The sequence below is a fragment of the Diospyros lotus genome, chromosome 3 (genome assembly GCF_014633365.1).
Source record: "Diospyros lotus cultivar Yz01 chromosome 3, ASM1463336v1, whole genome shotgun sequence".
Taxonomy (NCBI): domain Eukaryota; kingdom Viridiplantae; phylum Streptophyta; class Magnoliopsida; order Ericales; family Ebenaceae; genus Diospyros; species Diospyros lotus.
Genome location: NC_068340.1, coordinates 12,379,817 through 12,392,858, shown reverse-complemented (window position 1 = coordinate 12,392,858; position 13,042 = coordinate 12,379,817). Strand labels below are relative to the sequence as shown.

General features: G+C 35.8%; 1 protein-coding gene across 2 annotated transcripts; it reads right to left on the bottom strand.

Moving 5' to 3' along the window:
- Nucleotides 1-530: 530 nt before the first annotated feature.
- LOC127798546 (xyloglucan endotransglucosylase protein 2) lies at nucleotides 531-2,437 on the bottom strand. 2 transcript variants are annotated; one of them, XM_052332174.1, is made up of 6 exons: nucleotides 2,271-2,437; nucleotides 1,924-2,119; nucleotides 1,715-1,815; nucleotides 1,428-1,621; nucleotides 1,149-1,328; nucleotides 531-1,032 (listed from the first exon to the last, which is right to left on the bottom strand). In XM_052332174.1, the coding sequence occupies exons 2-6, from the start codon at nucleotides 2,114-2,116 to the stop codon at nucleotides 813-815; spliced, it is 888 nt and encodes a 295-aa protein (XP_052188134.1). In that variant the 5' UTR covers nucleotides 2,117-2,119; nucleotides 2,271-2,437; the 3' UTR covers nucleotides 531-812. The 2 variants fall into 2 exon arrangements, with proteins under 2 accessions (XP_052188134.1, XP_052188135.1); XM_052332175.1 differs by having other exon boundaries at nucleotides 2,234-2,390.
- Between the last annotated feature and the right edge of the window lie 10,605 nt (nucleotides 2,438-13,042).

The window sequence follows — 13,042 nt, the reverse complement described above, 5'->3', positions numbered from 1 at the left end:
CAGTTTTCATGGGGGTGTGGGAATAGTTTCCAGGCCGTTTAAGGTCAGGGAATCTAAGGAGTGCTGCCCCACCTGTCATGATTGTACAACAATGGGCTATTGTCATTTTGATTGGGTGGTTTGCATTTATGGCACATTATCGTCCATTTCAGGGATAAGAATAAGGGCCTAATTAAGGCGGTGAGTGGGTGACAAATTGCATCGTTTGTTCTCAATATGCTCTGGCATTGCTTCGATTCTTTTGGTAGGAAGACTTATTCAACATCCATGCAACTGCTGTGTGTACTGTCTATGGTCTATTTACTACCCAACACTAGAAGAAGCGGTATTTATTGTTCCTCGTAATACATTGTAGCGTAGGGACGCATTCATACAAGCCCCGACCCGAGGCTCCATATATAATTTCGGTTCCATGCCTGCTCGTTGAAACGTTTGATATTACCGTCATTCTGGATGGCAAGCTTATGTTCCTCTATCTGTCAAAATTCTACCTTAACAAGGAGAGTTTCAAGTATTAAAAAATATTGATATGAAAGGGGGTATGAATACAATATTTATTTAAAAATGCCCAAGAAGAGCACTAATCACAGCCATGTGTAGGGATACCAGTAGTAGTAGTAGTAGTAAAGAGTACAATCTCTGCATCCAGTAAAGCAATACCAATGGAATTAGTACAAAGCAGAGAGAAACGGAAACGGAAAAGCATGCAGAACAGGAGGAGCCCAGCCGATCATGCCGAGGCGGCATTGCATCACAACAATATCAATTATATGATACTGACTTTGAATACTATTTTATTAGTATTATTATTATTATACGTCTCTGTCTCTTGTGCACTCGGGGGGCATGATGGGGTATCGCTTCCTGTCGGTGCAATAGTTGTAGATGGTATACTTGGAGCGAACCCACCGGAGCCGGCGGTACTGGAAGGAGTCCAGGTCCTGGAATTCCTTTTGGTCCCACCACCGCTTGCCCTGAGTGTCGCAGAACTTGGCGTTAACGGAGGCCTCGCACCCGTCGACGTGAAAGCCTCTGCAAGAAGGATAGGATATAAATGAGTCCTCAATTAATTTTAATAAATAAATATATTTATATTACAATTGTTAAACATATAAATGGGGGCTGAATTGAGAGTAAAGAGTACGTACCTGTAAGAAGCCACGAACGGGGCCTTGGACCAGTCCGTCTTCTCCAGGCCACCCCTCGTCGCCCAGTCGTCGGCGTTCCACAGGCTGGAGTATATCTTCATGGGCTGGTCGAACGGGAACCTTACCCCCAAATCTTTGGAGTTCTTGAACACCCGGATGGGCACGTCGTCCACAAAGAATCTGGATGGATTTGGATTCGCATTCGAATAAACTTAGAATACGGAAGATTGCACAAAAACATTTGAAGGAAAATGAGGAAAAGAAACAAATTAAGCTTACATAATCAGGAAAAGATTCCACAGAACAGAGTAAGAGTGGTATTCCTTTGTTGGGTCGAACCACAGGAAAATCCTCTGCTCCCGGTCGCCCTTTCCTCCGGTGAAGACGTTTGTCTGCAGGATGTAGGGCTGGCCCGTCCGGTTCCCCAAGAACTCAAAGTCTATTTCGTCATGCTCCGAGTTTTGAGAAGATAGCTACATTATTGAAAGGCAAATTTAAGCAAAGGACAATCAAATATATGGGTGAGATTTTGAATGGATCAAAACAGAGATTGGGATTGGGCTCACATAGAAAGCAGTCACTGTCCCTGCCGAATCGCCGGGAACCATCTTTATCTGCATACTGAAGTGGCCGAATAAGTAAGATCCCTTGGACTGGAACCCAGTACCTTGCCCCAAAGAACAGGAAACCAAGATTCGTCAAGAAATCGTGTTTTCAAAAGATTTGGACATCTGAAAAGGACAGTGGTAGCTTCTCTTTTTGTGGATTCATTTACCAGTGTATTTATCCAGGCTGAGCTGAATCTGGGAGCCTCCATTGAAGTACTTGATGTGATCGAAGGCCCAAGTGGGAACGTAGTTTCTGCCGAAGGGCACATCAACGGGCTTCCTGGGTGCCGCACCCATTGTTGCAGAAACCATACACAACAGAGCAAGCCACAGACCCCCAAAGTGAGTACCCATCGCCATTCTCTGCAACAATGGAAAAAAAATTAACTCACAACGTTTCATGAGTTGCAAGATATGAGCACGGAACAGATCATATCTACGCACGCACCACAAGAAAAATACAAAACACACACACACCCCGAAGAAGAAGAATATTGCAAGCGAGATGCTGTACCAGAGACGGAGAAACAGAGAGCTTAGGCCGGATCGGGGATGAGGAAAAGAGGAGGATGGCAGGGCCTTTATGTAGCAGTAGTAGTAGTAGTAGTAAATGTGTGGTCAGATTCACTCACTGGGATTGAACTCTGTTGTTTAAGTTTCTTCCTTGCTCAGTCAAATGTTAATCGGGATGGTGATGGTGGATTCACGCGTAAAAGATTAATCTTACGGGTCATAATTAATTAATGATGATATTATAATTATGTATTGTTTTTTAATTAAAATAAATTTTAAAAAATAAATGTTTGATATTAGTAAAGTATTATTATTATAATAAATAAATAAATACCTAAAAGATGTTATTATTATGTGCGCGTGTCAGGCAGGCTGCTCTGCCTAATTGCCTATGGTATTCGAATTTAAATTTCATTGGGTGTAGCATTGCACACGTGTCATATTACTATTAGCTTTAGGATTAGAGCGGTCCCATGTGGGCAGGACGACAGCGTTATCTCTGGAGGGCACTTACCGCCAACAACCCCATGACTTGCTTGTTGGGTTCGGTCCTCCAGATGTCGGAGGCACCCAACCCTGGGACCGAGAGTACACCAGATGGCGTCGTGTCATTGAAAGAACCAACCAAAAGCAGCTTGCGCTATTTACTGCTTGGACTCCGCTGGCATCCGCAATCCAATCCCGCGTTCTTTTAAAGCGAAAAAGATTTAGATCAAACGACAAATTATTTAAAAAGTAGTATATTTTAATAAGTTTATTAATTTTATATCAAATTTTAATAATAAATCAATTCTATATGCAATCTTTTAAATTTTGTATCAAGTATTTAATATTGGGATTAATAATCTAAAATTATTGAGTTTCATAAAAACAACTAGGCTCTAATGTGATGTGATAATATTATAACATATGTTAGTTTAGTTGGTGTCACATTAAAATGAATAGAAAGGCTTAATTTTGAATCATGAGAGAGTTAATGCTTATACTAATTATTGAGGCCACTCCATCATACTTTGGGTGAAGCCTTTTTACTTATGTAGAGGTGATTTATTATTCAAGTATTTTGTTCGACGTGAACATGTTAGGGGTGGGCCGGGCCGAGCCGAGGGAGGATGGGGCCATGTCCCTATCTAAGTTTGTACCTTTTCACTTTACTTGTGTTATGTTATGTAAGTAGATGTATATGAAGATAAATAAGTATTAATTGGATAAAGTTTAAAACCATTCGTTATAAATAAAAAGAAAATAAAAAATATGCCCTCAGAACATAAGTCAAGTGATTGGATTACGATAAATTCGAATTTATACCAATAGGTCGTGGATTTAATTTTTTACCTTACACAGTGAGGTAAAACCTCCACATACGATTTATCTCATCTGTCAAAATCGAAGGCACAAGCGACGAAAAACTGAGTGAAGACGATAATTCTAAAAAAATAAAAAACAAAAGTTAACATGAAAAATAATTAAGGTTTATTTGTAGAGTTAATAAATTTTAAAATATAGTGTAAATATTAAATTCTTTAAAATGTAATATTTTTTTAAAGATTTACTATATTTTTAAAAAATAAATTACACTCAATATTCTCGAGATTTAATAAAAAGACAAAAATATTGTTAATATTTGAAAAATAATAAAGACTTTTCTTGATTTTACAATTTTAAATAAATTTTCCTCTATCATTATTTCACATATTTTAAACATTTAAATATGATGAAAATATTCTCATAATTTCTTTTTCTCATTTTCTTAGAACTAGCCAGAGTTTGTTGGTCTATCATTACCCCTCTCTAATGTAAACCATTATCAAACTAAATAAATAACAAATGATCAGATTTTAATTAATTTGTTAGATGGAGAGGAGAGAAATAAAAGGAGAGAGATAATAAGATGGTATTTTTATCAAATTAATAATTTTAACAAAAATAAAAAAATATAACTACAATTATAAAGTCAACAAAAAAGTCATTATCATTCCTCAAATGTCAGGAATGTTTATTTTTTTTTTGTCAAACCTCAAAACTGTTAAGTGTAATTTTTTTAATTTAAAAGATTAGTTAAAACAAAAATAATATTTTAATAGAAACTTATTGTAACACCTCGATTTTTCTGACCAAGCGTGTCACTATGTTGGATCCCAAAATATACATAAATTCCTTTTTATCACGGCACATATCTTAAATCTCAAGTACCAAATTTCGAACAAAACCCCCCAGCATATCATAAAAATTGCGAAAGCGATAATCGAAATCTGATATGGTACACAACTAAATTCACTTTTATTATATCATTAGAATTCGTACCATAGTATATCTTCAAATACTTCAATACATGGAGACTTATCATTAAGAGATAGCAACTAAATACCTCAATTATACATCGAGCCATACTTACATTTAACAAAACTAAACCTCAACGGAACATAGCTAAAACATGCTACACATGACAACAGATAACTTAATCTTTAGCTATCTTCTTTCCCTTAGAGCTGCTCGCCAAACCTGGAACGTTTGAATATTCCAGAGATATAGTCCAATTAGAAGATGAACCTTCTAGTGAGAGCTCCAAAAACAGTTTATAACAATACATGAACAAGTATAAAACATATGAGAAAAACGAAGACTACTCCGAAGTGCCTCGAGAACATGTCAGCCTCCTCCAACGAGAGCTTTCTCAAAGGCGCACGCACAGCGCATCTCGGGAGGTCCCTAATCATGTCATCTCGGCCCGACCTCATAGAACTCATGCAAACACCACATCCATTGTCCTTTAGACTCACGGTTTTCCCCACGAGAGCTTTCTCGATGGCGCACGCATAGCGCCTCTCGGGGGATATCCGACTTTTGTCCTCGAACAACAATAGATAGGTACAACAGTATGACCATACGAATTTTATAAATGTAATAGTTGAAAACCAACAACATATATTTTCCAAGAAATTACATTTCATATATGCAATATGATTTCACGTAAGAGAACAATATGATTTTGTGTACAAAAACGTTACACAAAACACGTTTCATGCAATAGTAGTCTCATATAAGAGAACAAAAATAAGATTTGGAGTATATGAGTCTCACATTGACTTAATTTTGGGATTCGGTAAAATTTGTGCAAATCCTCAAGTCTTCTGACCAAACCATCTCCTCACACGCCCTCAGGCGTTGAGCAAGTGCTTCTTCTTCTCTAGGAACAAAAGCCTTCTATCCACTAAGCTCGAAGCACTCTTATCTAGCATGAATTTATCACAATATAGAATGAGGAAAACCTTGGCCATGAGCACCCTATTTATAGGTTTGGAAACTTGGCCACCAACTAAGTCACAATCATTTTAAATCTTTTCTAAATCTTCCAAAATATTCCAATCATTTCAAATCTTCTAAAATATTCTCTAATCATTCCAAATCTTCTAAGATATTCTTTAATCATTCCAAATCTTCTTAGATTTTCTGCAATCATTCTTATCCGAATCAAATCTTATCAAATCAAATCTTATCTAAATAAGATCTTATCAAATCTTATCCAAATCAAATCAAATCTTATCCTTAAAGTCATCATGAGGCTTAATCTTTATCTTTAAAGTCATCATGAACCTTTATCTTATCTCTAAAGCCATCATGAGCCTTCATCTTATCTTTAACGTCATCATGAGGCTTCATCCTTATCTCTAAAATCTTTTATGAGGCTTTTCTTGAATCTCCCAAATGCCCTTAGTAAAAAGGTTTCAAGAATTACACTTTGGCCCAAACTTTTCAGGTAATTGCACTTAGACCCTTTTCAACTTGGTCCATAGGCCAATTTTTAATTACATTTTAGTCCCCGAAGAAAAGACTAATTACACTAATACCCCTGGTTTTTAGGTAAATTACACTTTTACCCGAACCTCAAAAATTATGATTTTGCCCCTGGCTCAAAAACTAAACTTCTCTTTAAAGACTTTCATAACCCCTTGAAATATCCTCAAACATTCTCTTGAAAATTCCGAAAAAAACATCGTTTCGACCTCCCTCTGTCAATTTTGAAAAACTGCACTTAGGCCCGAATCTTTCTTTTGGCTACAAACCTTTTTGTTTCTTCCAAAAACTACTGAAGGGTTGCTCTACATACCAAATATGAACTTTCTCGGGGTTCCGTTGACTTCCCAGATGCCCCCTACGATAATTTGGTATTTCAGCCTATATCACAGTTACTTTCTTTAGCTGTACTGGGAACTGTTCCCGATCCAATTTCTTTCGGTGCCATAAATCATACCCCGAGATTCTTGACAATGTCACATCATTTTCCTTAAATATCTAGGCTCCATGGCACTCCCTGCAGCTGATTCAGCAACTAATTGCCCATTAAAGCCCATTTTTCGGTATTTTAAACTACTTTAAAATACGTGGCAACCTTATGAAAATATGGGGTATTACACTTATTGTGGTTGGAAAAAGATAAAAAAAAAACTTAATAAACAAAAAGTTAAATAAGCAAAAAAAAGAAAAAGAAAAAGAAATAGGGGGTGCATTATAGTTGCACGGGCGGGGTCTTCTGGGCGAAAGGTGCCAATACAAAATGAGGGGAAAAGACTCCTTATTTATAGCGATAGGAGGGGGTATCCATGTGTTGAGTGGCCCGATTTTTTTGGCAGACATCTCAAAAGTGGTTTTAACTGAGTCTTGCAAGGTTATTAGCACGAGAGTGGATGACCGAGCATCCACATGAGCGTACGCGGGTGCACGCGCAGAGGAGCGCACTAGGCACCTCTGAAAGACGCCTCTCAGGGGTGAAGAGGGGTGGAGCCCCTTCTTTTCCTTAGCCACGCTATTGTATGACAGTGCGGGAGGAGGAGGGGAAGTAGCCACATTGTGTGGCCGTTTCCATGTGGCCTAAGGGCCCATCTCTTGGGCGTACGAAATGCCCATGTGTGGGGTCCCCACCTAGCTGCATGATGGCCTGCCACATGGTAGCTCCTGGGGCTGCCACATGGTGCTTCTTTCTCTTGGACTTTATTATTATTTTTTTGTTATTTTGACAGACATAACAAACGTATATACTAATTATTGGGGCTACTCCATCACACTTTGGGTGAAGCCTTTTTACTTATATAAATGTAATTTGTTATTCACATATGTTGCTCGGCACGGACATACAAGGAATGGGCTGAGGAAAGAGGGGAAAAAGGGCCACACCCCCTTTAAGTTTGCTCATATCGGGCAAACGTCATATTGGTCGACGTGAATAACATAATATTTTACTTTATTTATGTTTTATTATGTAAGTTGATGTATATGAAGATAAATGAGTATTAATTGGGCAAAGTTTAAAACCCTTTGTTACAAATAAAAAGAAAATAAAAAACAAAGGTAAACATGAAAAATAATTAAGATTTATTTGTAGAGTTAATAAATTTTAAAATTTAGTGTAAATATAGAAATTCTATAAAATGTAATATTTTTTTAAAGATTTACTATATTTTAAAAAGGTAAATTGCACTCAATATTTTTGAGATTTAATAAAAAGACAAAAATAATGTTAATATTTAAAAATAATATAGACTTTCTTGATTTTACAGCTCTAAATACATTTTTCTCTATCATTATTTCGCATATGTTAAACATTTAAATATGATAAAAATAATCTCATATTTTCTTTTTCTCTCATTTTCTTCTCTATCATCGCATGCATAATTAACCAGAATTTTTTAGTTTTGTCCTTCTCTAAAGTAAACCATTGTCAAACCAAATAAACAACAAATTATTATATTTTAATTAATTTGTTAGATGGAGAGGAGAGAAATAAAAGGAGAGAGATAATAAAATGATATTTTTATCATATTAATAATTTTAACAAAAATAAAGAAAAATATAACTACTATTATAAAAAAAAAAATCATTATCATTCCTCAAATGTCAAGAATGTCTATCTTTTTTTTGTCTAACCTCAAAACCGTTAAGTGTAATTTTTTAATTTAAATAATTAGTTTAAACAAAAATAATATTTTAATAGAAACTTATTGTGGTTGGACAAAAGATAAAAAAAAACTTAATAAAAAATAGTTAAATAAGCGGAAAAAATAAAAAAAAGAAAGTGGGTGCATTATAGTTGCACGGGCGGGGGGCGGGGGGCGGCGGGCGGGGCCTTCGGGGCGAAAGGTATCGGGAAACAAAAAGAAAAACGAAAAAGGAATGGGAAGTGGTGGGAAGATCCGAAGAATGGCCCCAAACCACACACGACATAACATGTGCCGGTGTCAGGCAACAGTGTCAATCTGGGCACATGCGCTTTTTATACCTTTATTATTTAACGTTTTCAGTTGCCACCTTTTATGTCTTCCGATAATTGTTTCGTATAATTGTGGTCCCCAGGCCCAACAAAAATAAAAAAAATAATAATAAAATATAGAGTGATACAGCTTTATTCACGCCAGCTGACTGACTGATTGACTGACGGTTACCGGCGGTGGAGTGGGGCCGGCAATCTTGAAGCCAGTTGGGTTCACTTGTGCTGCCGCGTCCTACCAATCCCGCATCCTCCATGTTATGTCTCGATATCGTCGCTCCCTTTCCAGCCTCGATCTTGAGGAAAAATTATTTGAGTATTGAGAGTATCGAGTTCACAAATTTTGCGGCGTCTCATCTTCTGACTCACTTAATAAATAATAAATATTAATTATTAAATTTTAAAATTTATTAAAACTTATCCAAATTTTATCTTTTAAGATAATATTTAGTAAAATAAGTAGATAATATTATATGAGAATAAGATTATGAAATATTTTAAATTTTTTATTAAACTATTATTAAATTTTTTGAAATACACTGAAAGACATATGTATCATTTTTTTAATCTGTAAGAACTATGATAAATTTATTCAAAAGAGAAAAAAATAAATTTATCTAAAAAATCTATATAAGAAGTCACGTGACTTCTTATCTAAAAATAACTAAATAAATTTAATAAATATAATAAAAAATATTTTTGTTTGAAATACTTTCTATATTTTATTTTTTTTGGTCTATATTTTGATTAATAAACACTACTTAAGTAGTTAATCCTATCAGATATCTCAACCCCCTCCTAAACATATAATAAAACAACTCAACTTATAAAATACAAAATTTAGCAAAAATTTTCTTAAATAAAAAATAATTCTAAATGTCTATTTGTATTTGTGAAAGAATTTTTTTAACCTATAAGTTCATAATAAACAACTAAAATTATAAATGTCGATTATTGTTTGATAATATATTTTAAACAGCTAAAATTGGAACAAAAGATTAGCATGGTCACTGCACATGCACAAATCAAGATATGGTTCAAATTTATCTTATAGAAATAAAGATCATAAACAAAACAAAAAAGTGAACTTATCCTAATAAGTCAGGTTAAAAAAAAAAAAAAAACCAATAATCCTATCACATTGCAAAACACTATTATTATTCTAAGAGATTCTCTTCACTCAGAAGAAAATCTTACATTGCGACTTAATCCAAGTCTAATGAGCATGTTTGTCCCTTGTATCATACTCGATCGATGATGGTCTCGAAGCCAAAAGTGCCTATGAAATCATAGGAATACATTTCAATCAATCGAATTTAAGAAGTACTATTTAGTATGTGTTTTTGACAAATACTCAAAACACAATCATAGTCCTTTTGCATAAAGTTTAACTCTACTCATCAATGCTACCATAGGTTTAACTCTTTTTGAGAGAATAAATGGTTGAGCCTTTTATGATCCATGTACACCTCAAATAACTCATCATATAGGCAATGTCTCCATAACTTGAGAGCATGGTTGATTGCAACTGACTCTAGGTCATGGGTCCAATCCAATAATTTTGACCATGGGCTTTCAATTGTTGACACCTATACGATATAACTCACATTTTGCATAAGAACCCACACCTATTTTTGAAGGATCACTATAGACTATGATTCCTTTAGTGTCATCAAGTAACAATAAGATTGAAGTTGAAATCCATTTCTATTTAAGCTCTTGGAAACTCTCCTCACATTTATCATTCCAAAAGGAATTTCACATCCTCTTGGGTTAATTTGGCCAATGGCATGGCTATTTGAGAAAATTCTTCTTCAAAGTTATAATAATACGACATATGACCTAGAAAACTCTTAATTGTTGTTACTGTCTTCAATATCTACCAATCCTTCACGACCTCTACTTTTGCTTTAATTAGAACTTACACTTACAAAATTTAACATATAACAAGTGCTCTCTAAGTGTTTTGACTATAACTTGTAAGTTCTCTAGATGCTCTAGCTTTCTAGAAGAGTAGATAATTATATCATTGTTGGTTACACGTATGACGGTATCTGTAAATTTAAAATATTTTTGTACGTTAGACATGCACAACGAAAGATATAAATACACACATCATACACAAGTTGGGTATTTAAGCAACATGATATTTCATCATATGAAATACAATAAATCACATACCTGTAACTTGATATCAAGTTGGTGTAGAAATTGTTTCTACAAAGAGATCAAATCTTTCTCACTGTGTGGAGGGCCTAATCCGTCCACACCTAGCTAGCTACCTGGTACAACGTCACAGTCCTCGTCCCATGCTAGCTTGAGGACATTGATTCACCAGTACCTGTGTGTCTCACCGGACAATTTGGAATTTCCTATGTAAAAATTACGCACCTATGATTTTCCTGCAAATTGACAAAAGCAGAAAACGGAAGAAAACATAGAAGCAGAAGCCAAGCTGAAATACCCTCTCTATCAATCTCACATGTCAAATTACTCTACCTTATGATTTCTCCCCATCCCTCCAATTTTGTGCCACGTGTAAGGCACTAACTCTAGTTGAGGCAACACTGGGAGTCGACTGGAAACCTCAGGGAGTTGACTGCTCTCTAAACGAGGGAGTTAACTCTTAGTATTGTGTTCGAAGAAACTGCAACCGGTTCATTAACTTTTAACGAACTTTGTCATTAACACTTAATGACACATCCAAAAAGAAAACACTATTAACTAGTAATGATGTCCGAGACATAACAGGTGCACAGTGCCGATAATAGGTGTCACACTATATGGTGTATGACTTTCTAGGCAACAAATAATGCCAAAACCCTTTTAACGCCAATCAAAACACTTCGACCCATCACGAGAATCTCCCCATATTCTAGTGATGATCTAAAAGGTCCTAGAAAGCACCTAACAACGATCCAACATGTAATACCTAGAATTTTATATCAAAAGTATTTTAGAAATCTTTTGGGTCTAAATGCAGTTTATCATATTTTCGGGCCAATGTATAAATTTTAAAACATGAACGAAAAGGTAAGTGACCTCACCAAAATGAAACTTGGAGGGTAAAAATGTCCAAAGAGTCAGGGGTTCTCAAAAAACCAAGAGACTCGAGGAAATTTAGGATCAAATGCGCAATTAAGGGCATTCGGGTCAAAGTGCAGAGTCTAGAAATTGATTGAGGGTGGTCAAAATGAGGTTTTCCCTAAAATTTCGGGAGTGTATCAAGTCATGCTAAACTTATGGGGTCTAATGGAATAAGTGGAAAACCCAGGGTTTGAGAGATAAGGGCAGAAACGTGAAATATCAAGAGTTGGGGGGTGAAAGTGTAAATAACTAAAAATAGGTGTGAAACTTGCAAATCACCGGCCAACTTTGCGATGGCCGTCGACGAGGCTTCCAAGGGGGTCAGGATTTCTCTCTAGGCCATCATGACTTGATTGGGCCAAGGTATTGGACGGGATCGACGGTGAAATGACGGGAATCAATTTTAAAAAAAAAAATTAGAAACTGGCCAAAATTTTTAAAGGATTTTTCACCATCGTTTATCTTGATTTGAGGCTTGTAATGATCATATTCAAAGCTTAGGGTATAGGAAAGCTTATGTATGGTCAAAATTTTGGTGAAAAACAAGTATAAATAAGGTTCAAAGGGCCGAGAGTTTCATTCAAAATTGAAGGAAAATTGAGGAGTTTTAGCAAGAATTGAGCATTGAGAGCATAGGGATTTTGTTCCTTGAGTTCTTAGGAGCATTTATGGAGAATTTGGGAGGTTTTGGCATAGGTTTTAAGGGGTTTCAAAGACTTGGCTGAAAAATCGGGCTTCACCGAAGCCGACCCTGTAAATGGCTATTTGAGGCTTTTTTGGTGAGGGTTTCAGGCAACACGGGGTATCCCTAGGACCGACTTAAAGAGGGCTACAAGGAGGTAAGGTCGGATTTGTCATCAGAGCAAAGTTGTAATCGCTGTCGCCGGAGAAGAAGATCGGAGAATACAGGACGAGTGTGCTGCACGCGTAGACTTCACTCTCAGCCACACACTTGGGGTGTGAGGGCGCGTGAGGCACGATATTTTTCTGAAATTAATTTTAAAATTTTTATAAAATTATTTTAGCAATATTTGTGAAAAAATATTTGAGAAAAATAGGTGTTATGTATTTATTACACATTTTCAAAGAGAAGAGAAATTACAAAAAATAGAGAAAAATAAGGAAAATTGAGAAAATTATGGAAGAAATTAGGCTAACCCTAAATATTGATTTCCCTGGATAATTACTAGCCAGGAAAGGATCACTATAAGTGTTGGGGTTTTACACGTTATTGAGGTCGACATGTTTTTTTGAGGAACACGCCAAATTACTGTCCAAGGTGAGTAAGCAGTCTTTTCAAAACCTAGTGTGATTTATGTGGGTTGTTCGACCCGAGGTTCATTTTATGGTTTCACTTTGAGGTGATTGATTTATATGTGGTTATGCTGCCTTTTCGTTTTTAAGCATACTGTGAATATCAAGTT

Bases quoted from the DNA above. Each gene is read 5' to 3' on its own strand.
- LOC127798546 (XM_052332174.1), bottom strand. From the start codon at position 2,116: ATGGCGATGGGTACTCACTTTGGGGGTCTGTGGCTTGCTCTGTTGTGT. The intron at 1,816-1,923 runs GTAAATGAATCC...CTTTGGGGCAAG, and splicing joins CAGCCTGGATAAATACACTG to GTACTGGGTTCCAGTCCAAG. The intron at 1,329-1,427 runs GTAAGCTTAATT...AAATCCATCCAG, and splicing joins TGGAATCTTTTCCTGATTAT to ATTCTTTGTGGACGACGTGC.